The sequence below is a fragment of the Macaca fascicularis genome, chromosome X, assembly GCF_037993035.2.
Source record: "Macaca fascicularis isolate 582-1 chromosome X, T2T-MFA8v1.1".
NCBI lineage: Eukaryota > Metazoa > Chordata > Mammalia > Primates > Cercopithecidae > Macaca > Macaca fascicularis.
Genome location: NC_088395.1, coordinates 15,661,567 through 15,686,904, shown reverse-complemented (window position 1 = coordinate 15,686,904; position 25,338 = coordinate 15,661,567). Strand labels below are relative to the sequence as shown.

The following is a 25,338-nucleotide window of genomic DNA, read 5'->3' as shown; positions in this document are numbered from 1 at the left end:
CCAGCACTTTGGGAGGCTGAGGCAGGCGAATCACTTAAGCCCAGGAGTCCAGCCTGGGCAACATGGTGAAACCTCATCTCTACTAAACATACAAAATTAGCCAGGCATGGTGGCGCACGCCTGCAGTCCCAGCTACTCAGAGGCTGAGGCAGGAGAATTGCTTGAACCTGGCAGGCGGAGGCGACAGTGAGCCGAGATTGCCACTGCACTCCAACCTAGGTGACAGAGCGAGACTCCATCTCAAAATAAATAAACAAATCTAAACCTCCTAAAAGAGCTGTCTTCACTTCTTCCTTTCCATTTTTTCCTCCATATGTGACAGTCAGTGTTTCTACACATAACTTCACTCAAATGGCTAAAAAAATTCAATGAGCCCCTTTGGTTCCTACTTGAATTATCACCAATAGTTGTCATATTTGACAACTTTCTCTTTCTTATCAGGATCTCTTCCTTTAGCTTCGTGACTCTACATATTTCTGGATCTCCTCCTGTATCTTCTTTTGTGACTCTTCTGCTGTCTGCCCCCTAAAAGTTAGTATTCCTGAGTTGTGTCCTGAGTATTTGTATAAGTGATCTATTAATAGATAACAAATTACCACAAACTCAGCAGTTTAAAACACCATCCACTTCTTATCTCTCAGTTTCTGTGGGTCAGGAGTCCAGGCACAGGTTAGCTAGGTCCTCTGCTCTGCTTTCACAAGGCTGAAATTAAGATGTCAGCTGGCTCTGCATTCTCATCTGGAGCTCAGGGTCCCCTTACAAATGCATTCAGATTGTTGGCAGAATTCAGTTCTGTGGTCTCTGTTTTTGTTGTAGTTGTTGTTGGCTGGGTTCATTTTCACCTCCTAGACTACTCTGAGATCCTTCCATGTGGCCCCTCCATCTGAGCAATGGAGAAGCTCCTTGTTGAACCTCTCTTATGCTGCAATCTCTCTGACTTATTTTTCTACCAACCAGATAAAATTCTCTTCTTTTAAAGGGCCCATATGATTAGGTTAGGCACGCTTGGATAATCTCTTTATCTTAAGGTCAATTGATTAGTAAGTTTAATTATATCTGCAAATTCCCTTTTGTCAGGCAACTTAATTGTGAGAATAACACCAGGTGGGGAATGTCATGGTAACCATCTTATAATTCTGTTTTCCACAGTTTTTTTAAAAAAATATATTATTATTCTATATATTCTCCTGTAGTGATCTCATCCTCCTACTCAGCTTTATTTACCAGCTCTATGCTGATGACTCACAAATCTCTAACTTCAGTTCCAACCTCACTCCTGAGCCTTTAGACCTGTATCAACAACTCCCACTGTTTACTTGGACGCCCCACAGATATTTGATTTTAGAGGCTGAAAAATGAGTTCATCATTTCACCACCAGCCTGCCTTCTTCGTGGGTTCTCTCCCCCAGGGAATCATCTCCCAGTGTCATCTCTGACTGTATGCCCACTCCCCCTGCCACCACATCAAAACAACTTATACCAATCAATCCAACCTCCTAAACGCTCTCTAGTATACCTCCTTTTCTTGATTAATAAAGAAAAGGAGAAAATAAGAATAACCCTGCTTATTCCTTGTTCCGGCTACCTTCACCTCTCATGTGAATTATTCAACAGCCTCCCAACTGGTCTCCTGGCCGCCAGTCTTGATCTCTGCAATGGACATTTGGATCTGCTTGTTCAATATCCATTCTAACCTCCTTGTGTTCCTTTTGGAAAATTAAAAACTACATGTCTTAGCTAGGCTTCTGGTTGCGATGTAGATTCCAACAATCAGGTACACCCATGCAAGATTTGGAAGGTGGAAGTGATATATCATGAACAGGGGGCCTGCTTCTGCTATTTCTGGGGCAAGCAGGGTTATGAAAGCATTTGGCTTTCAGTAACAGTTGTAGAGGGAGTCCAGTGTCCAGTCCCTAGCTACATGAGTGAAAAGCAGCAGTGAAAAAAGGCATCCTCTTTGCTGGCAACAGCTTTCTGATTTCCAGATCATGGCAGGGAAGTGATAGTCCTGGAGCCAGCAGTTACATGGAAACAGTGGCTTAATATTCCAGCTCACTGATCACAGCAGAGGCATCAGCTCTCTGGCAGTCAAGTTCTGCAGTGCTATTCTGGAAGGTTTTCCTGGAAGCTCAGCCCAGATTTTGCTCCTCCAGCAATTCCAATCATTTTTAAACTGCTTCTGTTTGTATGGTTTATTTTATCTACAACTGAACTCTGACTACAGTATATCCTATGATTTACCACATTTCATCCAGAGTGAGCTCTCTGAAACTCTAGAACTCAAATCCAATAATGGCATTGCCCTTGCTTAAAATCTTTCAATATCCTTATATAAAGTCCAAATGTTTTAATCTTGTTTGAAAGATCCTGCATGACCTGGTCCTCCTATTCTCTGCAGACTCATCTTACCCGGGAACCCTCTGGCCACACTAACCTTCCATTCAGGTACCTAAAATATGAACCCATCTGTTTGTCTTGGCAAATGTCATTCTCCCTAAATGGAACATTCTTGCCCTGTCTTCTCTTGAGTATCTCCCCCATTATTTTCTGATCTTGGCCTAAGGGCTTTGTCCTCCAAGAAACCTTGTCTGACCCGACCACCCACCACTACCACAAAAACTCTGGGCTAGGCACTGTCCTGTGTGTTCCCACAGGTCCCTGGCCTTCCTAGTTTGAAACATTGTACTATTTGAAACTTCCTAGTTTGAAACATTGTATTGCATTGTACTGGGATTGCTGATTGTATACTATGCCATCCCTCTTGTCCCTATTATAGTTTAAGAACCTGGTGAAAGTTTCCATGTCTAAGTTGTGTTCTATTTTACCCCCAGTCGTCAGTGAGTACCTGGCACATGTATGCAAATTAAATGAAGTAATAAAGAAGGTGAAGCATTTTAAGCAGAAGGTTTAATCTCTATTGGATTTATGTTTTAGAAAAGCGTGTGGCCATGTGCAGAAAGAACCACAATGGAATCAGGTGGAGGGAATGAGCTGAGATATAAAGTTCAGTTTGTTAGTCTGACCTAGTGCAATATTAGTGGGGATGGAAAGAAGGAGAATACTCCAGAAAAACTGATAACACTCAAGAAGTAATGAGACAGGGTCCATTAAATCTTATTTTTTTGGGGGGGGACGGAGTTTCATTCTTGTTGCACAGGCTGGAGTGCAGTGGTGCGGTCTCGGCTCACTGCAACCTCCACCTCCCGGGTTCAAGCGATTGCCCTGCCTCAGCCTCCCAGGTTCAAGCGATTGCCCTGCCTCAGCCTCCCAGGTTCAAGCGATTGCCCTGCCTCAGCCTCCCAGGTTCAAGCGATTGCCCTGCCTCAGCCACCTGTGTAGCTGAGATTACAGGCATGCACCATCACACCCAGCTAACATATAGATATAGATATAGATACATATTTGTATTTTTATAGTAGAGACAGGGTTTCACCATGTTGACCAGGCTGGTCTCGAACTCCTGACCTCAGGTGATCTGCCCGCCTCGGCCTCCCAAAGTGCTGGGACTATAGGCGTGAGCCACCGTGCTCAGCCTAAACCTTCTTTTGGCACCTCAATTCAACTTAATTAACATTTTAGAGTACTTACTCTATACAAAGCATTGCATTAGGTTATGCCATAAAGCATTTCTTAAGATACTATCCCAGTTTTGGAGATCGCAAGGGTTTCAGTCAGCTAGTAAAGACATAAATACTTTAATACCAGGCAGAGAGGCAAAAGGAAGTAGAATTGAAGAGTTTATGTTTCAAGGGTAAGCTAGTGTGGTTTTTCAGTTTATTTATTTATTTGTTTGCTTGTTTTCGTCTAAAGATAACGGGCTAGTAGTTTCTGGGCAATAGACAGTGTCCCATGGTGGCAAGAACATTGCCTGGAGACAGAATATAGGAGTCTTACTTCTCCACCTGCCACTAACTGGTATGATCTTGAACAATTTGCTTAACTTCTCTGGACTTCGTTCTTCACTTGTAAAATAAAATTTTTGAATAAAATTACCTTTAAAATTCTATTATCTTATACATGTGTTATATTTAAAATATGTACAGTATTTCTAAAATTTTTCATCAAATCATCTAATTAAAATGTTCATGTATTCTAAATAGTGCTTTAGGATAAATATTTTAACTTAGCTTTTTGTACAGTATTTAGAAGACAAGGATATAATAGAGTCAAAAATAAATCTCAACCTTTGGTTTTTTGATTCTAAGAGGTTGATATTAATACTGTATTCACTTTTGCCAATTAGGGACAGTTTACCCAAATGTGATTGCCCACCATCCCACTTCACTTCCTCAGCCCTGTCAGCCTTATGATTTTTAAAATTTTGCCTTATCTATTGCCTACTATGAATGCTAGGCTTTGTCAGAGGAATGTAAAAAAGAGCCTTGAATCATTCTTTTTGCCCTCTTTGATAGACAAGTAGTTTAAAATTCTGTGCTCAGACTGTTTAACAATTCTTCTCAAATTTCAATGGAAGGGAGACATATAAAAGAGTGCAAAAAGCAGGATTAGAATCAAGTATCCACTTGAAAATTCACTTGCTCTTCCCATCACTATGCATGGCTCCTTCTCTTTGTAACTAAGTATGCAACGAGCTTTCAAGAATGAACAGGAATGCTAGCAGCTGTAATAAATGAACCTCGGAAAAAAAATCAGTGGCTTAATACAAAGTTATTTCTCATTCATTTCAAGTACAATTGGTGGTAGGAGTGATGATGGTGGTGGTGGTTTGTGTACTCCTCTTCCTTGCAGTCATTTGGGAACTCACCCGGGTGTCATCATCCAAGTGGCAAAAGCAGGTCAGCGGAGGGAAGGAGGGAGGAAGGAAACAGACTTTCCTGTGGGAGGTTTTTATGGGCTAGATCTGTCACTTTTATTCCTATTTCATTGGCCAGATCTCAGCTTCATGGGCACGCCTAACTGCAGAGGAAGCAGCGCAATAAGGTCTAGCTGTGTGCTAAGGAAGAGAACGGGCAGGTTTTGATTACTGCTTAGCGGTCTCTGGTCTCTGCCTTACCCCCAGGGCACATTGATTCTCTCTAGCTGTTCCCTCTAGACTTCTTCCTTTCTACCCCACGTCTTTAGTTGTTGACAAAATATTTCAGAGGTGACTCCTACTTGCCATGAGTAGTTGGGAAATATTTTTAAGGTAGTGATTTTCATCAAGTAAGCATCTGACTTTTATGATGCAACCTTCAAGTTTCCCTAAGCACTCCAATTTCTGCCTTAGAATATTATAGTGAATTAGTTTGTGCAGGACATACAATGACCATATGTCATTCTCAGTTGTGCATGTAGATTTAGCTTCAGGTGAATATAACTGGGAATATTACTCTTCTAATGTTCTCGGGTTTCATGAGGTCAGTGATTAAAAAAATATTCAGATCTCAAGTTTCCTTTAGACCATGAAAATTATATTACATCTTTCTAGTTGGATATCATAGCTTTTTTTGGTATAGAGCAATGGTTCTCAAAGTGTGGTTCCCAGACCAACAGCATCAGCATCACCTGGAAACTTGTTAGTAATGCAACTCTCAGGCCTCACCTCAGGCCTCCTGAATCAGAAACTATCGGAATGAGGCCCAGCAATCTGTATTTTCACAAGTCCTCTAAGAGAATATTCTAGAACCACTGGTTTAGCAATTTGGAGTTGAGTTAGATCATTGTTGAAGCATTTCACTTCAAGGATCAAATCAAGACATTATTTGAAATCATTTGTTTAAAACATACAGAATCTCTTATATTGCTGTGAATTAAGAGTGACAAAGAAATTCATCGAATGAAAATATTGTGAAGAGCCCTGGGAGGTCATGAGAGCACATAGTTTTCAAACGTGTTGGTTACAGAAATCTAAGGTTCTATGAAGCATTTCTAGGGGTTTCCTAAAAGAAAACGTTCATACATTTGGTTGATGACTATCCTTTGACCATCCAGGGTTTGTCTCTAAACTTGAAATTCTGTGTCAGAAGAAATGGAGCTTTAGGACCAAGTCAATATCTTATTCGTCTTTATATCTTCATTACCTTCCAGAGTGCCCCAGTATAAAGCAGATACCTAACAAACATTTACAATATATGGATGGATGGAATAGGCATTTCATGGATTCAAGTGTTTAAGTAACTTTTACTAATATTCTGGGGTCATTTTAAAAAAAATCATTTTGGATAGTTTATTCTAGTTGCTATTATATAATACTGACTGCTTTATGTATGCCGCCAGTCTTTTCAGCAGTTTAGGATTTTATCTAGCAGATATTAAGAACAATGCCTACAACTCCGAGAAAGGGGGGGTGCAGAGAGAGAGAAAGAGAAACTTACATGAAGATAGTGTTTGTTCCATTTCTTGAAATGTCTATAAAAATATGCTACTGCATGTTAATCTTTTCAGTGACTAACCCAGAATTTCTTCCTCAACCTTGGCACTAGTGACATTTGGGGCTGGATCATTCTTTGCTATGGGATCTGTCTTGTACATTGCAGGATGCTGGGCAGCATCCCTGGTCTCTGCCCACTAGATGCTGGCAGCATCACCTACTACTCCTAGTTGTGACAATCAAAATGTCTCCAGACACTGACAAGTGTCCCCTGGGAGGCAAAAGGGCCCAGGCTGAGAATCACTGCTCTATCCTAATGTTAATAGGGCAGTAGTAATTTTCCTGCATTTTATTCAAAGCTATGGAAACAGGCTTCGAGAAAGAGCATATGTTCCACATTTCTCTTTAGCTCATTGTTGAGGACTTTGGCAGTGACAGCTCTATCTATTTTGAAATGATTTGGTTCACAAATCCTCATTATTTTAGGCCATTTTTCTCCCTGGAACAACTTTATCTTTGGAGATGCAAATTCACAAACTCTAAGCATCTTTTTTACACTTTCTGTGATCTTCTACAAGGCTTCAGCACTGAATTCCGTTATTGGGCATTTTTATTTAATAATTTCTAAATAATCTATAGACTGGCTAAAGGAACTCTGTATAAGTCCATAATACAGAGCTAGCAACTAACTGAATGGTTTTTATCTATTTCGTTACAATAGTTTAAAAAATTATTTAAGAGAAAACCTAAGTAAAATGTAGTAATACCTTTTATTACTTCCTACTGCAAGATTCTGTCCATGGAAAGAAAGTCACCATTGCTTCTGGGATTTACTTCCCGGTATCTAAAGAATATGCTAACAATTCTAGTTCGTGATTTATTTTAGATGTTATCTATTTTCTTCCCTTTAGCACATGAGGATTTAGCATTATTTCAACCTCCCCTCACTTCTGCTCCTCCATAATATCAATATATTACAATTTTTCTTTAAATGTTTAAATGACGAGCTGACAGTGTATCCTGACATCCTTTATCAACATCCTCATGTAAATGTTCTCTCTCTTATTTTCCACGTGGGTATGTGTTTTAAATAGTCCCTTTAAAAAAAAATTTAATGGTATTTTGAGAGAGTGAGAGGATAAAAGTATATGGCCATCACACAATTAATAGGAAACTAAAATTATTTTTGAAAACTTTGGAAAGATTACATAAAAAGTCTCAAAATTTTATGGTTAGAAGGTAAAGATTTCTATTTTCCCCTCACCTCTTACATTTAGCATAAATGACAGTGAAGCATTTTTTTCAAATCTAAGAAACAAGTATAAAATCTGATTTTTAATTTTTCATGAAACGAATTTTGTATATAATTCTTATATCATTATTAATACCAATAAATCAGGACCATGTGGAAAACAAAAACAGAGGATTAGAAAAGATAACCAATTGACATGACAGATGAAGAAGATACTAGGTGAGAAGAAACATGTATATAACAAAGCCTACCATTGGGAAATTGTGGGAATCAAAGTCAAGCAGTTAATTACTAACAAAGATGGCAACCATGTTTCTTTTGTCTTTCACAGTGAATGCATAATTAGCACTTAATACTAAGACTAGGGAATAAACCATCTATAATCTACTGAAAAAGACCATCTGCTTCTATAAATTTTGTTCTCATACACTTGCCAAAGGAAGAGAACATATTAACAAAATAATGGGCCCTGCACTGGTAATTGCTAGGTTGTTTGCAGTTGTGCTGCTGCTATTAGAATTTAATAAGCCATTCCTTCTGCTAAATTAATAAGCAGCCAAGATTATGTAATAGCTGCTTTCAGCTGCTAATTATTTTTCCCACAATTCCTTCCCCTCCCTACCCCTACCCCCACCTTTTTTTGGCTAGGAGCAGGAAGGGAGACTGCCAGTATGTCATCAGCAAGTCTCCCGTCCTCATTTTCAGAGCCACAGAGCAACATTAGGAGGATAATCAGTTTAAACTTGGAGGTGGCTATCTCAGGAACCTTGAGGATGTAAGTGTTTTGTACAGAAAAAGAGAAAAGCAGCATTTGAATTCAGAGGGCGAGTTTTCATTGTGTAGCATTAGAGCTATCTTTTCACTGGTTAATGGCATCTGTTTCTTGTAGTAAGAGAGAAATGGGACATTTGAAAGTACCTTTGGGGCATGACTGGGTAGGGAGAAATCTGTTGGGGGCGAAAGGAACCTAAAGAACTACAGAAAGTCAGCTCTGTGCCATGTGTCATCCCCTTTCTTTAATATTCCAGTATACATTAATCATACATGTTAGTAGGAGACTTTGCAAGCAGCATAGTAGTGCTTGAAAAGGGGAAGTATTACACATTTTTTTGTTTTGTCATACAAAGGCCTTTTTTAAAATGCCCCCAAAACTACTGTCTTAGTTTCGTAGATACTAAAATGCACACAAAAAGAATATAATTCCTAATAAAGGATTCCTTTACATTGATTACATTTAGCTTCGTGAAAAAATTAGCATTTCTTTTACTTTAGGCCATTAAAAAAATTCTGGCGACTACACCTAGGAACCTTTGCAAAAGGGACATGGCCCAACAAAAGCAATTTTCTCGCTTCCTTTGTAGGAACCTAGGTGACTCGGATAATGAATAGCATGCGATATGGGAAACCCGTGGCTCTTCAAGGAAGGTCACCTAATCCCGTGGGACTCCCCTTTCCTTATCTGTAAATGACTAGATGATTCATCCATTCTATCATTCAGAAAATTACGAACATCCATTATGCCCCGGCATTACGCTCAGCATTACAGCTCTTAACAAATTTATCATTTTATGGTCTTTATCAGTCAACTCACATTTATTGTGTTATACACCAGGCAGTGAACTAGACTGGGATGCAAAATGAATACAACTTAAGGTGTGCTAAATAAAGGCTAACGGGCATGTGGGTGAAAGAGGGAATCGCTCTTACAGGGTTTTAGGGTGAGGCTTCATAGGAGATGTGACATTTGAGAGCAAGGACATGCCAGGCACAGCAAGTCGTCGGCAGTGCTAAACTGGAACCCAGGCGGCTGGTGGGGCGACCCAGTGTGAAGGAAGCGGGATCTCGAAGGTGAGGTGCTGTCCGGGCTTTTCAGCCGAACGGATGGTAACTCCGCAGCACCGAAGATGGGCGAGGCGAGCCCAGGGAACAGACTCCCGCGAAGCTTGGGGCGAAAGGTGTCTGGGCTAGGGCTGGAGCAGTGCAATGGGAAGGAGAGGCCGGATTCCGGACAATTTTGAGGCAGAATGATAGCAAAATGCCCGTGAATGGGTGACGAGCTCCACAGAAGAGCTGACTTGTTTTTCCAGAGTTGCAGCACTCCCTCGTCTCCTCCCATCCTTGTCGTCAGCCGTCACACCTCCCCGACCCACCCTCTGGGGACACAGAGAATCATTAGAGCTCAAACGAGGCTCTTCGCTGTCTGGAACTTCCCGGCCCCGCACCTCCGGCTAGGCTGAGGACGCTGCAGAATCCCGTCCTCCTATCATTAAACAGGCAGCATACCCGCCCGCGCGCGTCCCGGAGGCACCAGCAGGAGTGCGCGGGCGCGCGGGCCCGGCAGACGCCGCTTCCGGGTCACGTGGCCCGGCTTCCGGTTCGCACCACCCCCTCAGCAAAGAAGCCTCCAATCGGCTTCCTTGGATTCAGCGGTTACCTGCGCTGCCTCCGGTGCCGCTGGCAACTGCTGAGCCGCTTCCCGCGCGTCGCCTAGCCCGCCCCTCAGCTCGCCGCAGCCCCGGCTCCTCCCTCGTCCGGCCCCCGGGGCGGGGTCTGTCAGCTCGCCCTCCCCTCTCCGCCTAAGCCTGCCCTCCGCCAGCCGGGTCCCCTCCCCACAGCACCACGGCTTCTCTTCCTCAGCACGGCGACAGGGGCTTCCCCTTAGCCGCCGCCGCCGCCGCCGCCGCCGCCGGCCGAGCTCCGCCGCGCCCGCGGCCCGCGGCCGCCGTAAGTCCCCGGGGACGAAAGGGGGCGCCGGGGATGGAGAGGGGGAGGGAGGGCTGGGCGCGCCCCCCGCCACCCCGAGCGCGCCCCGCGACCCCACCCCGAGCCTGCCCGGCCCGCCACTGGGTCGCCGCGCCTGCAACTCACTTCTCTCAGGGTCCGCGTCCTCCGCACCACTCCGCGCCGCGCCCGGGGATGTGGGGGCCAGTCCCGGGCTCCGCGACAGCCCCGCGGCACCTGTGGTTCGGGAATCGCCTCAAGTTTTGCGGGGCGTTTTCGGGAGGGGCCGGGGGCGGTGGCGGCCGAGGACTCTTGGCGCCCCCTGCGCGGCGGCGGATGCCATTGTCTGCTCCGCTCCTTGCCTGTCACCTCGCCCGGGCTTGGTCAGTGATGGAGTGTGGCCACGGGAGTGGGGGGGAGGCACCGGCGACGGCCGGACCCGAGGAACGCTGGCCCCGAGCCCGCGCCGCGGCTGAGCCCATTGTTTTTAATGCCAATCTCGAGGAATTGTGGTGCCCTGTGATTTGCGGCAAAATCAAAGCGCTGGTTTTTAACACGAGGGAAGGAATACTCGTGCCTTGCAACCGGGTTTCGTCCCATGTTAGGACATAATTTATTTTAAGGAGAATACATTGTTTTTTCGTCCTGCAAAGTGGTAGGGCGGGTACAGGACCCTGCTCCAGACAGCCTTGAGCCCATACTCTTTGCAAGCAAACCCTCACCCTTTCTGGTCACCAAGATCTAGGAATACGAGATCCATTCTTTTCCAAGTTCTGGTAACGGGTTTGCAGTAAACGTCCAGTTGATGCTTCACTTGCTGCTCCCTTCGAATGCCGCTATCTTCAGGACTTGCACGGGAGGCACTTTGGTATCATCTAATAATGTCCTTATATTTTGTTCCCCTGACGCATTTTAAGTGAGGTAATAAGACCATTTTAACTTTACTAAAGTTGAATTGCCACGTCATAAATTTCTAGATATCTTGTTGATACCTTCTTGGGTGGTTATAAAAAACGACGATAATTTCTTACCGAAATTTAGGGCCCATTTTTATTCTACATTGGTTCTGTAAATTTCCCCTCCCCGTCTTCAAATTCAAGATGGTGTGGTGAATCTTGAGAATCATGCTTGAATCTTACTTGCAGTAACGCTGTTAAAGGAACTTACAGTGGTTAAAAGAAAAAAGGATACCTATGTGAATTCTGGCTTTAAATTACCTTTGTAGAAACAATACTTCTGTTTGCAGTTGAGATGACCAATTGAATTACAAAAAGCTTGGGTTAAAAATGAAACATGCAGACTAATCAACACATTTGCGATCACAAATAAATACATACAAATTAGTTTAAGTAATAAAACACACTAGAATTCAGCATCCACTCTATCTGTAGATACTATTTTTTTTAAAATATTTCATGTAATGTTTCAATACTAAATCTTATTTAACAAGTGTAAATCTTATTGTGGCCTTTTAAATGTTTGTTTTCTTTTTCATAATACTACATTAACTCAGTTCTAGATTTTGTACATATTTAAGTTGGAATGTTTTAAAAGTAAGATGAAAACATACTTTTTTATTAAGGAAAATTTGTAGTTATGAGATTTTTCGGTTAATATTTTGGATCATTCTGTTTTGCTTGAAATATGCCATCATAAACCGACGAGAGCATTCTAAGATATAAGCTACTGTCTACAAGTAGTTCACCCTGGAACTAGAACGGCCTCAGGGTGAAAAATAGCAGGTCTTCCGTTTCTTTCAAAAATACCCAAATCAATTGATGTCTACCATTTTCTTTTGATACATATAGAGAGTGCACAATGTATAGCACAGGTAGAAAATAGTTTCTTAAATTGAAAGAGTGGTCTTTATTTTTCTTCAAAAATTTCGCTTCAGCTTATTACAAATTTTTCTTTTTTCTCTTGCACACTCCCCTCCAAACTTAACGTGGAACAGGGTGGGATTGGAAGGTTTGCATCTAGAGAAGATCTGTCCAAAAGAATTTCTTGCTATTTTAATTGGCATAGAAATATTGATGGCTAGTAATCATTTGTCATTTAAATGCCCCATCCCCCAAAGCTTCTCTGTGAAACACATAATCTTAACTTTATTGATTCAAAGTATTACATGTAATCTTGATTTTATTTATCTTAACAGATGCAGTTTATGTTGCTTTTTAGTCGTCAGGGAAAGCTTCGACTGCAAAAATGGTATGTCCCACTATCAGACAAAGAGAAGAAAAAGATCACAAGAGAACTTGTTCAGACCGTTTTAGCACGGAAACCTAAAATGTGCAGCTTCCTTGAGTGGCGAGATCTGAAGATTGTTTACAAAAGGTATAATTTTTATTTATCATAAAGGTGAAATAGAATCAAATGTTAGGTCATTTAGGAAATTGCAGACTTTTGAGTGATGACATTTCTAAATAATGATTAATAAAGATTTAGATGAAATAGGTTTAAGGTAAAGCTTTGTGTTTTTAAAATAACTGGTGTTTTCACTGGTAATTACTGAGGCTGGAATGATAAAGGCAGGGAAATCATTTGAAAACTAGTTATATAATTGAAGGCATAAATGATTATTCATGCTTAATCATCTTTATAGAAGAGTTTAATGAATTCATTTCATTGCAGGGGAAAGTAGGGTCAGTATTTTAAATTGTGTGAGTAATTATCTGAATTTAGACAAGTATAGATAGTCTAATCCTTTTTCTCCGAAAATCTATAAAGCAATGACTAATATTTGTCATGCCTTTTATCTGATTTTTAGAATCTTACGTATAAATACCTTGAATATGTAGACTATTTCAATCACATAGCTGTTTTAAAAACTTTATGTGTATAAGAGATCTGTTTGTGAGTAGTGTTTATTAACTTTAAGTACCCTTGTTGCTATGGTGGGGGTGCAGTTAAATATGACAGATAATTTTGCCAAGGACAGGTTTTTTTAAATTTTGATGTTACAAAATGACTCATAGATTGGCTTTTAACACTGAAAATTTTTTTAATGCTATACATCTTTATTTTATAAATATCTGAATCCCTGAATGCCCTAAAATAAATTTCTCAAGATTGTTCTAAGTAGGGTAAAAGAAATAAACTTTCTTCTTTTACAGAACATTTTTTGAGGGGACATTTACTTCATTCCCCATTTGTTTCTTTTTGAATTATTTACTGAATTTAAGATAAGAGCATTTCTGCATATAAAAAGTTCTCTTGTGTGGGGAATATGCATGGAAGTAACAGTATGGGATAAAATGAGGGTGGGAGAGAAGTCTGGTTTTCTTCTCAGCTTCTATTTATTGCACTCCAGATACGGGTTGGATATTTTGTCAGGGAGATGGCTGGGAAGAAATGGAGATGACAAGACATAGAGAGTTTCTTAAATATTGAGGACTCCTCTTTATTATTGAATGATCTTTGGTGATTTAGTATCTTTGTGTGATTTTGTATCCAGTGTTTGGTTTGGTCTTATTAAAGATCATAGAAAAATCATATCATTTGAGAGGTGAGAGATGTTTTACAGTAATCTAGTCAGGTGATTTTGTTCTGTTTTGTTTCGTTTTAAGCTTTTTGCCCCATGGGTAGAACCTTAAATAAAATGACTGGAAGTGAGGCTGCTCCACGTAAAATCAGAAACGGGGATCCTGTATCCTGGCTCACTTGGCCTTTACCCCTCTGCACAGGAGACAGTTCTGAGTTTGAAAACTGCCGTTGTTGATCAAACTTCAATTTTTTAATGAATGCGAATTTGGGAGAGGTGACTTGTCTAGGGCCATATGCCAGTTAGTGATTGACCTGGGGCTGCAACTCAGATCTTAAGCTTGGAGGCAAAGATTTTAAACAGGGCTGGAAAAAGATCAGGTTTACATATCTTAAAAGACTGAACTGGGACAATGGATGAGGGCAGGAGGGGCTGAGACTGGCACCTACAGAATCAGTAGGAGACTATTTGAGATCCTGAACCCATTTGCTGGAAAGGAGGGCTATTACTAAATAGCCATTATCAAATAGGTAGGTTTGATAAGACTTGGTCACCTCTAGAAGTGGGAAGAACATGGGAGGCGGAGGCAGGAGAATCGCTTGAACCCAGGAGTTAAAGCCCAGCCCTGGCAACTTAGTGAGACCCTGCCGTCTCTACAATAAAAACAAACAAACAAACAAAAAAGTTAGCTGGGCATGGTGGCATGCACGTGTAGTCCTAGCTGCTCTGGAGGCTGAGGTGGGAGGATTGATTGTGCCTGGGAATTCAAGGCTGCACTGAGCCCTGATTGGGCCACTGCACTCCAGCCTAGGTGACAGAGTGAGACCCACAACAACAACAACAACAAAAAGTGGAGAGAGCAGCGAAGGAAAGGGAGGAGTGGTGTGACCTCCACATTTCTGGTTTGCTGATGGGGTACAAGGTGAGCTAGAGAACTCAGCTTATTTTGGGGCAGGTTGATTTGGGGATGTCTATGTGACTTTCATTAAGAGAAGCCTGATTTTCTGGTGGGATGTGGTTGGCGTAGTTATGGAAGTCTGGGGAAAATAAGACAAAGTATTAGATCACCAGCATTCAAGTGGCAGGCAAAGGAGGTGAAGAAGGGACCTTCAGAGTGGAATGAGAAGTTTCACCAATGCCAGATGTTGCATAAAGTTCAATGAAAGTGAGGAAGGAATCTGGTAGATTTTACAGTGAGCATTTCATATAATGCCCTTTGCCAGATCATTTTCAGTGGAATAGTGGAGATAGAACTCTCGATGTAATGGGGCGAAGTGTGAAGAGGTGGAGAAATTTAAATAGCATGTGTAGACTATTTTGGGGAACTTAGCTGTGAAGGACAGGAGACGAGGTGGTAACCACTCATAGACATAGGAATAGGGGACAAGGTTTTTAAAAAAGAAGGTGTGAGAGGCTTAAGCTTATTTCTAGATAGGGGAAGGAGTCCCCCGTGTGGAGGAGGAAAATACCAGCAAGGGATTCAATCCCAGGAATGGGCTTTTATGGGAAGAAAGGAAAGCACTGCTTGGTGTTCATGTACATGTCACTCAGCCCGTCCGTCCGTGTTGAGCCACTGCTTTTTCTTTTAAAAGCTACAAAGGGTATCCGACCCAACTCTGATACTTATATCAAGCACCTTTAAATGAAAGGTGGACTTAAAAAAATAACAGCTTTATTGAGATATCAGTCATATATAAAAGGTGGAATTTATCAGCTCTTTCTCTATGTGTTCCCCCTTCCATTTCATACTGAAAACCTCATCTGCTCTACCACTTATGGACATTTTTTTTATTGGTATAAACAGGTGATTTGTTTTCCCTACTGCTGGAAGTGAAGAGCTTTTTAAGCAAGAGAATTACTGCTTAGCTCCTGAGAAATTTTGGACTGGGACTTTTGCTGTTCATATCAGCAAGTGATTTTTGTTGTTTTTGTTAAATTATTCCATCTACATTCTTCATCTTGAGTATTTGGCATACAAATTCCCCCTTTTGAGGGGGGAATGATGGATAAGAATAATTAATATTAGCTGAAAAGACAGACTGAAAATCTGAGGACTTAAGTTCTGTTCCCTTTGTAACATTAGCTAGTTTTATGACTTTAAACAAGTCACTTTGTTTCCTTATCTCTAAAATAAATGTTCTTGAGGATCCCTTCAAGACAGAATACTATGCTTTTTTGATTTCTGTTTTGTGTAGCATTTTGTGGAAGAGTCACTGGATTAAGGTCTTTTAAAATTAATTTAAAAACGTATATATCTCCAAATTACTAGCTTGAGAATTTAAAGAATAATTATTGATTTTCTTTACTAACAAAAGAATTTTTAATGACATACCAGTGAGTATTGAGAACACTTTAGCTACAGTCACCCACAGTCAGCTGATATTTAGCTGATATTTAGCTGACTGCGGAGAAGTCATGTGTTTTGAATATAAGAATAGGCACTTTCAGATGTTCTCTGAGTGCCAGTAATTAGAGTAAGCCTTAATCCACTGTGCTAAAAATAACCAAACATACCTTTCTTCTTACTAGTCTATTATTAATTTTACTTCAGTTTTAGACTTACAAATAGGCACTAAGAGAACAAAATGAGCTCATTATTGAATTTTTAAAAACCACTTGGTCCTAAATATAGGAAGTACACTTCAGGTTCTCTTGGTAATCTTTTACTTAATCAGTATGGCATTTTTTATTTCTCTTCTCTTCAAAGCTCTTAAAATATTGTTTTGAGCATATTTTAATTTTTGCCAGGTATGGGATTACTTTAATGCAATTGCTGGCTATAGTTTTTAATGTAAAACTTGGGCTCTAGAGTCAAATTGCTGTTCTTAGGCAGGTTACTCAAACCTGGGTCTCTTATCAGTGCAAGTAATAATGGTATCTCATGGATACGGTTGTTGTGAGGATTAGAATGGTAAAATATGCAAAAGCCTTAGCTAACATTTAGTGTCCCATGTAGGGCGAGGATTCAGTGAATGGTACTTAATTATTATGCTTCTGTTTTTTCTTTCCCTAAGCTTTCTGGAAAGAGGCACATCATTATCCTGATAGCTATCTGTTCACCTACACCAAAGAATTCATTAATTTGATTATTCTTTTTCCATTCTGAGTGAAAGTAAACATTACTGGCTGGGGCTTAGACACATCGTTCCTGATGATTTTTAAATTAATGCTTCCAAGTGATTCATGCAGTTTAGGACCTTTGACTAGTGTTTAAGTGCTTTTTATTTGTAAGGAAAGAGGCAGTACTGTGGATAAGGAGCGAGGATGGTAAGAGCATTAGATTGTTTAATAGTAGCATGAGGAAATCTTAGAGTAAAAGGAATTTTACTTGAAACTGTTAGTAAACTTTGTATAATAAATTATTTAGCATTCTGTTCCTATCAGCTAGTCATATCTGGTTTTTAATCTACCATTTTTATGTCAGTCCCTTTAATCTTTAGTTTTCTTAAATCAGGGAATCTTATGTATCATTTATCAGTTTCCCCAAATTCAAAGTTCTATTTAATGAGCACGGGTTAGGGAGGATGGAGAGTTGGAATACTCCATTCTCTTTTAAATAGATAGACAAAAACAGAGTAGTGATGGGAAAGAGAGGGAGCACTTTGTTAAAGTTGGCATTGATGCCCTGTTTTGTCTTCCATGACTTATTCCCTTCACAATGATGATAAATGAACACATGTGAATACCTCCTCTCAATAAGACTGCAGGAGCCCCAACATTTTAAATAACTTACTGAGTGTGGAAGACACATAGAGTAGACATGCACAAAGTCATGATAAATATGCCAAGTGAGTTTGTATGACACAGTGGAAAAAGGCCTGGAGTTAAGGTCAGAAGATCGGGTCTCTTATCCCACTACTAGCACTTGTAGGCGCTGTACTCTTAAGCCTCGGTTTTTTGTTTTTGTTTTTGTTTTTTTTGTCTTTTTTTAATCTGTAATCAATGATGAAAGATAGTACTTGCTGTTGAAAACATCAAATAAGATGAAATGTTTTAATAATGAAATTAATGCTGTTGTGTGAATACTAGTTATTTTCACACTAAGGAGCAAGAATTCATTGAGACTCAAAACAGGTTGTTTGTGTTATTTTGTATACAGTATTATTTTACATTAATGCTATGAGCAGTAACTGCCCATTGTGTTTTCTAAAAATCAATTAAGTGATCTTCAGTGAAAATTGTAATCTCCACTGAGATATTCTATGTTTAGCCTATCTTAGGTTTTTATTTTCTTTCTTTTCAAAAGGCTTAAGTACATGTAAACCATTTTAAAATGCCCTTTTAATCCTCCTCAAAGGACTTGCTATGCCTCAAGGTTGAAGTTTTGCTTTCTTGGGTCAAGCATCACCTGATTCCGTATGCTAGAATCCTAATTTAAAGGAAAATATAAGTTTCCCAACCTTATTCCCTCTTCTAGGGTAAATAAACTACACTTCAGTTCAACAGTGTAGAACTTGGTAAATTTGAGGACAGGTCTGTTTCCCTTAAGTGATAGGAACTTTCTGTTCTCTTTCTCTAACTTCTGTAATAACGTGGAGCTGTTGTTCTTTTCGTGTGGTTTATTCCACAATCCTAGAAACCTTTTTAAAAATAATTATATGCTGTTAGAAGTCAAGAGCATAGTTAACCCTTGGGGATGGGAGGTTGTGACTGGGAGAGGGTAGCAGAGGAGTTTCAGGGTTCACTAGTGTTCAGCTTCTTGATCTGGGTGCTGGTATATAGTTGAGTTCACTTTGAAAATTTATTGAGCTTGTAGGACTTAAGGTCTTCTCTGTGTGTATATTATACATATTCCAATAAAATATCCCAAAATATTGACCTCCTCTTGACATTATCTTCAACAAGTCCTCCGTCAGTTGAAAGGTTTCATTTTCTTCTCTGTACTTATAGTTTGAATTAATCTGTTATGTATTTTGTTTTAATTAAGTAAACTTAGGAAAAACCTGGGTCTGCTGTGTTTTAAGATGTTTATAGAAAAGAACCTGAAAGGAAGAAGGGCAAAATCACTTATTCTTTCTAAGTGGTATGATTATTTTGTTTTTTTCTTTTTGCTTGCCTATGCTTTTCAAAATTTCTCTTATGCATTTATTACTTTTGTAGTCTACGAGAAAAATCTGTACTGTTGTGAAAGAAGAAATAAACTGTATAAACTTGGGGCCTTTCATAATAGGATGTGAAAATATATTTAGAAAACATGATTACAGGGTAATAGTTTTTTTCACATTTGTACTTCGTTACAGATATGCTAGTCTATATTTTTGCTGTGCTATTGAGGATCAGGACAATGAACTAATTACCCTGGAAATAATTCATCGTTATGTGGAATTACTTGACAAGTATTTCGGCAGTGTGAGTAGTATTTTATTTTAGGAAATTGAATGCCATAGTATTTTTTGGAACCTTTTCTCTAACAAGTTTATTATTTGGTTGTCTTGGGGATTCTAACCGCAGGAGAGGGCGGGAATGACTATTTCTTGTCAGTGGGCCTGGTCAGTTCCTAACTTTCAGAATTGCTGGCCCTGCAGACGTAACTCATTTAATTAAGATGGTAAGGATGAGGTTTAAAATAGTGAAATATAAACAAGTCCAACGACAAACATTAATATCCTGTAAGTGCTTAGTATAGAATTTAGATTTGGTTAGCAGTTCTGATCATGTTACCCAGGAAATACATGTTTAAAGATCAGTTTTTATTACTAGAAATTATTAAGTTGCCCACATTGGGAACATGCAGAGCCCAATCTTATTTAGCTTGTAGGAATATGTTTTCAAGTACTTGAGATTTGGAAATTAAGCTTACTTAAACCGGTGATACTTAGTCATATTTAGAAAGAGTTAAGATTGATTCACTCTGATTTGATTTTATTCACTACCTGGTAGTGAATAAGCATCTTCTGCTTCTGCAAGTTTTAACAATTTTTTCTTTTCTTTTTTTTTTTTCCTTTTCAGGTCTGTGAACTAGATATCATCTTTAATTTTGAGAAGGCTTATTTTATTTTGGATGAGTTTCTTTTGGGAGGGGAAGTTCAGGAAACATCCAAGAAAAATGTCCTTAAAGCAATTGAGCAGGCCGATCTACTGCAGGAGGTAAGCTACTTGTTCTCTTCACTAGGCACTAGCATGTTTTGCTCTTGCTGGGGAAGTCTCAGTCATCATTCTTACAGTTTCAGAAATTACTCTGAAGCATGCTTGGCATGTAGTGTCCATCCATTTGCAGTTTATTGACTGGAATATGTGTCAGTCACGTCAACTCAGTTATCTATGGCTGGATGGTTCAGTTTGGAGATAGTCTATCGGTCAGGCCTCTTCCCGATGGCCCTTTTTGGACCCTAAAACACTGGAGTCTAAACCTTTAGAGGACAGACTACTTGAAGAAGGGAAAAGATTGGCTGAAAGTAGCAGTAGGTTGAGAACTCTCCATCTATTGCTTCAAATTGTTTAAGATAACCCCCTTTTTCATTAGTGTAGATAATCAGGAGTTGACTGTGAGATTATGACATTTTAATTCCAAATTGGCTCATATTTTTACCTCATGTCCATTAAATGCAAAAGTAGCCAAGCAAATGATAGTGTTTTCTAATTATACTTCTTGTAGAAACTTCTAGTTTTTTTTGCGTTAGCAAAACTAAACAGTATTTGCATTTCTCTTTGCTCTTCTTAAATAACAAACCATGTTCTGTCAAACTGCATTTTTGTCTTACCTCCATATCCCCAGATGTGTAACTCCCTTTTCTTTCTAATTACCATAGTCATCTTGGGTTAATTGTGCAGTTGATGCTGATGTACTTTCTATTTCTGAAGCTTAACATTTCGTAGATAAGACTACCTTTTTCTAAAAACTTAATGATACCTTAATTCAGATACCAAATTGAATTATACTTTAGAGCTAATTGTGATTTTTATCATATGGAAAGCTTACAGCGTGAGAAGTGATTAGTAAATACTGAAAAATGAAATGTGTTTTCACTAAAGTAGTTGTTAAGTGTGTGTATGCATGTATATAAAAGTCTTGAATATTTTTGGCTCACTGGTTCATTTTCCAGAAGCATTGAAAATATGGTTTTGTATTTCCAGTTTATTTTAGTCCCTTCTTTGTTACATACTTGTTTATCAGTTTGTTCTTTTTTTAGTCACCAAAGGAGACTTTAAGTCCCATTTTTTAGCCTTGGATGCATTCAGTTTTAAGGGAATGAAATAAGGGGAGAAGAGTAACTTGCTTTCTCCATTTTAACTTCTTAACTCTTGGACTCTGTGAGGAAGGGAAAGCTATTTGAGAATCTCACTGCATCAGTCACTGACTGGGACAGTTGTGGGGATTGCTTGAAGCTGAGATGACATCATCTGAATAGACATCTACTAAATGTCAGACAATGCATTGTACACTTAATGATCTTGTAGTTATCAGAAGAGTGGTTAAGGTGCCTGCAAAGGTGAAGTATTAGATTGGCAGCCCTCATGCCATCTACTCTTCAGTAGTGAAATGAACACAGACCTTTTGCCTTGTGTGTACAGTTTGCGACAGTGGTTTACCAATTGATTGGAAATGTTATTCTGGAGGTTTGTTTTTAATATCAGGTGTGCTGACTATAAGCATATACTCTACTATTGTAAAATTGGTTTTTAAAGTTAGTATCTCCTTATTTTGCTGTTCACTTATCAGACTTTTTAAAAAATTAGGTCAAAACCAGGATTAGAAATTGGAAATTTTTCATATATGTCTTCCCTTGATCACTTTCATATTTTGTCACAGATCTGTATTCTGCTCTGTCAGAACATGGCATTTCTTCCAAGTTTTACCATCATTTCCTGATTAATTACATTTGCTTTAAAATGTATTTAAAGTTATTGAAGTTCAACTTTTAATTTTAATATTTTTCCTGGAGAGTAAATTTTTGTTTGTTTGTTTAAGATGGAGTTTCGCTCTTGTTGCCCAGGCTGGAGTGCAATGGCACGATCTTGGCTCACTGCAACCTCTGCCTCCTGGGCTCAAGCGATTCTCCTGCCTCAGCCTCCCGAGTAACTGGGATTACAGGCTTGCACCACCATGCCTGGCTAATTTTGTACTTTTAGTAGAGACAGGGTTTCACCATGTTGGTCAGGCTGGTCTCGAACTCCTGACCTCAAGTGATCCGTCCCCCTTGGCCTCCCAAATGCTGGGATTAAAGGCATGAGCCACCGCGCCCGGCTGTGCCTAGATTTTTGAATGCTACTGGGAAATTGCTGTAGACCTTAGAATATGACAGCAATGTTAAGTTTACCATAGAGCATATATTTAGTATTTAAATATACTAGAGGATAAAAACATTATTGCAGATCCATATTTATTTGTGTGTGTATATGTACATATGTATATATATTTCCCTATGGGAGTATTTTAATAGTTAATGTTGTCCTTCTGTTTGAAGTACTATTTTTATGTCTTTTTTTTTTTTTGAGTTGGAGTTTTGCTTATCACCCAGGCTGGAGTGCAGTGGTGCAATTTCGGCTCACTGCAACCTCCACCTCCTGGGTTCAAGCAATCCTCCTGCCTCAGCCTCCCAAGTAGCTGGGACTACAGGTGCACACTGCCATGCCCAGCTAATTTTTGTATTTTTAATAGAGACAGGGTTTCACCATGTTGGCCAGGCTGATCTCAAACTCCTGAAAGGTGATCCACCCACCTCGGCCTCCCAAAGTGCTGGGATTACAGGTGTGAGCCACCGTGTCCGGCCTATTTTTATGTCTTTAATTGGAGAAAGTAAGTGTAGACAGAAAAGCATAGGATGACTATGGTTGGTCCCATGTAAAATTTTCCTTACCCCCTTGTAACCTTTGTTTAAAATAAAGAAATGACTACTGTTAATTACAGTTCCTTTGTCTTTAGAAGAAAGCTGTGGTCCTACTTCTCTTCTGTGACTGCTTTTACATTGCTTTGTACATGAAACTGAGTTCTACATTGAGACATTGTCTATTTAGCAGTCTGAGTGAACCAATTTTCTTAGCCATGTAGGTCTTGGGGAAGCAGTAGGTGGTGGTCCATTCTGAATTTAGAGTGAGAATACATTGTAGGTTAAGGCCATTATGAAGCCAAGCTCAAGTCTGTGTGGAGCAGTAAGGCTTCAGGTTATTCTGTTCTCTTAATCAACATACTCTGAAAAGAAATGTAGGAATGACAAGATGCATGTTTCCTAAAAATAGATTCATTTATATTTTTGATGCATGATACAGGTTTACATCTGTGGGAGAGTATTTGAATATTATGTTCATAAATAGCGAGTGGAATAAGAGAAAAAGCACTCCCCAAACTGCTGGAAAACTTTTTGTTTTGGATACCATGACAACAAAAATAATTATGATGGTAACTAATGCTTGAGTATGTGAGGCCCTGGGCTCAGCAGTTTGCTTTAAGCATCCTGTGCTAATCCTCAAGACATCCTGTGAAAGGTTAGAGGTAGCCTCATGAGAAAGTGGAAGCTCACTGAGGTTCCATGACTGGTCTGAGGCCACCTGGTTAGCAACTGGCAAAACCAGGATTCTAAACCCAGATCTACTAGGCTTCACAGCTGTGTAAAATCTTAACCACTGTGTACTCCCCCCAACCCCAGTTATATATTGTCTTGGTATATATATTTTAAATGTTCTGTTTTAGATACGAACTTCTTTGTTTCTCAGTCATACAGTGAGAAATTCATAATTCTCCCAGAGGTTTTTCTATGTGGAAAAGACAGTGCTATCTTTGACTTCTTAGACTGCAAATTTTTATTGTCCAGATTATCAGCAGTTGGAATTTTTTATTGGATATGTAGATATAAATAATACTTTTCAACCTGTTTCTTGTTGGATTGATCAAAATGCTGGATTTATAACTTTTTGGGTTTTATAGTTTGGGATATAGCATTCACTTAATCAATTTCATGAAATGATTCTGCTTCCGAAATTGTAAATATAGCTGTGAAGATCTCAATTCAGACTTACATTTGTAGTAGAAGTCCTAATTGGTTAATTTTAATCTAATTTTTCATGTATCATGATTTTTCCACTTAGTGTCAGGTCTTTTACTTGAATTGATTATTTCTAAGCACCAAAGATGACTTTGAACTTGTATCTGTTGGCTTAAAGGTATATGCAAATCTCAATGATTTTGATTTTTTAAAAATTCGTGAAATATACATTTCTATCCTTAAGAATGCTTATTTTCTTCAGAAAAAAATTTTTAAAAATGTCTCTTACCCAATTTGTATAAACACGTAGTTTAAGGTAATCCTTCATTTTATAGCCAAATAGGGAAGAGGGTCAGTGGATACAGATTTTCTGTTAGCATATTACAGTCAGTAATAAAAATGTAACATTAAATGTATATTCAAATAATAGTTGCTAAAATATTAGCAGACATTGTGATTAGATAATAAAGATATCTTTTTTTATTTTACTTCATTACTTGGTAAATAAGGGATTAGTTTTGACATATCTAGACCAAACTTCATGTTTATTCCTTTTGGTGTTTGGTTGTATGAATACATAATTAGATTTGGGGGTAAAGCCCAGAAATTGGCCCATTATCCATTTTTTAATGTTTGGCTGTCTTAACATGCCACTGGTACTAAAGTTGATTCTTAAAGTACAACATGCTGAAATTCCTAAATTGATACTCTTTGCAATACTTGGAATACTTTTCCCCACCACCTATTTTAAGCTAGATTTTTGGAGGGATAGGGTGGGGGGTGGTGTTGTAGTTGGATTTGTTTAAACACACACATATATAATGAGAAAGGAAATAATAGCATGGCTTTTTTTCTGTAAAGTCAAGCACTTACCAGTTTTTCTCTGCTCTTTAATTTTATAGAGCCAGAATGAAGAATGGGGAGGTTTGTCTGAGGATATCTTATGATAAAGAGCAGTCTAAGGCTTTAGTCCCTTTGATCCCCAACTTATTTATTGGTAACTACTAAATTTACCATTTTTGTGGCATGGATAAAATGGAGTGCTATGCAAATACTGTTGCACGTGAGATGATATCTAAGTCCTTGCTTGATCCGTGAAGATCAAATAGCTAAATACTGGGCATTTGGGCTTTAACCCTTAGCGGTTGATGCATGATGGTGTTGATTAGCGCTTTGAGATGTGTCAACCTTTCTTTTTTATACTAACAGCATCATTTTGAAATTTGTGGTGTTTTTTTCTTTTGAGCTTTGTTTGCTGTTGGTATTTTTTCTCACTAAAGTAATCTGTGAAATGCAAAATAAGTGAGGTACCAAAAGCAAGCATTATACTCATGAATTTGCTTTTACTTCGAGATGATCCACTTTATGAATAGATTTACTGGATTTGCAGCTGTTTATCTGCCTCATCTAGAAAGTGGTACTCTACGGAGGATTAGTGCTGCTAAAATTGATTTGTTTTAGTGCTGGGGGCTGCATGATATATCTTAGTACTATGCTATATTTTTGTGAAAGTAATAATCTGTGGGACCGCACACAAATGGAAAGGTAAGAATCTTAGGAGAAAAGTGATTTCTTTTAAAAAATGAAGCTTTTGTAACTTAAAATTATTTTAATAAGTACTTTTTGAAGTATTGAATAACATCTCTTTTAATAT

The 25,338-nt window shown here is 39.1% G+C and overlaps 2 protein-coding genes across 10 annotated transcripts in view; one reads left to right on the top strand and one right to left on the bottom strand.

Moving 5' to 3' along the window:
* LOC123571157 (gastrin-releasing peptide receptor) overlaps positions 1 to 10,682 on the bottom strand; it is a 296,422-nt gene extending 285,740 nt beyond the window's left edge. For 4 of the 6 annotated variants that reach the window (XR_010584289.1, XR_010584291.2, XM_074029064.1 and 1 more), the window contains exon 1: positions 10,431 to 10,682. The gene's annotated coding sequence lies outside the window, so the exon portion shown is untranslated. Of the gene's footprint in view, positions 1 to 9,996; positions 10,064 to 10,430 lie in introns of those variants that run through there. The other 2 variants (XR_012429820.1, XM_074029065.1) reach the window with 1 other exon arrangement.
* Positions 10,137 to 25,338, top strand: part of AP1S2 (adaptor related protein complex 1 subunit sigma 2) — a 28,281-nt gene continuing 13,079 nt past the window's right edge. For 3 of the 4 annotated variants that reach the window (XM_005593044.4, XM_005593045.3, XM_005593047.4), the window contains exons 1-4: positions 10,137 to 10,286; positions 12,439 to 12,617; positions 19,005 to 19,113; positions 19,714 to 19,851. In XM_005593044.4, the coding sequence (XP_005593101.1) occupies positions 12,439 to 12,617; positions 19,005 to 19,113; positions 19,714 to 19,851 (426 nt within the window). In that variant the 5' untranslated portion in view covers positions 10,137 to 10,286. Of the gene's footprint in view, positions 10,287 to 12,438; positions 12,618 to 19,004; positions 19,114 to 19,713; positions 19,852 to 24,586; positions 24,682 to 25,338 lie in introns of all 4 variants that reach the window. The other variant, XR_287226.4, reaches the window with a different exon arrangement.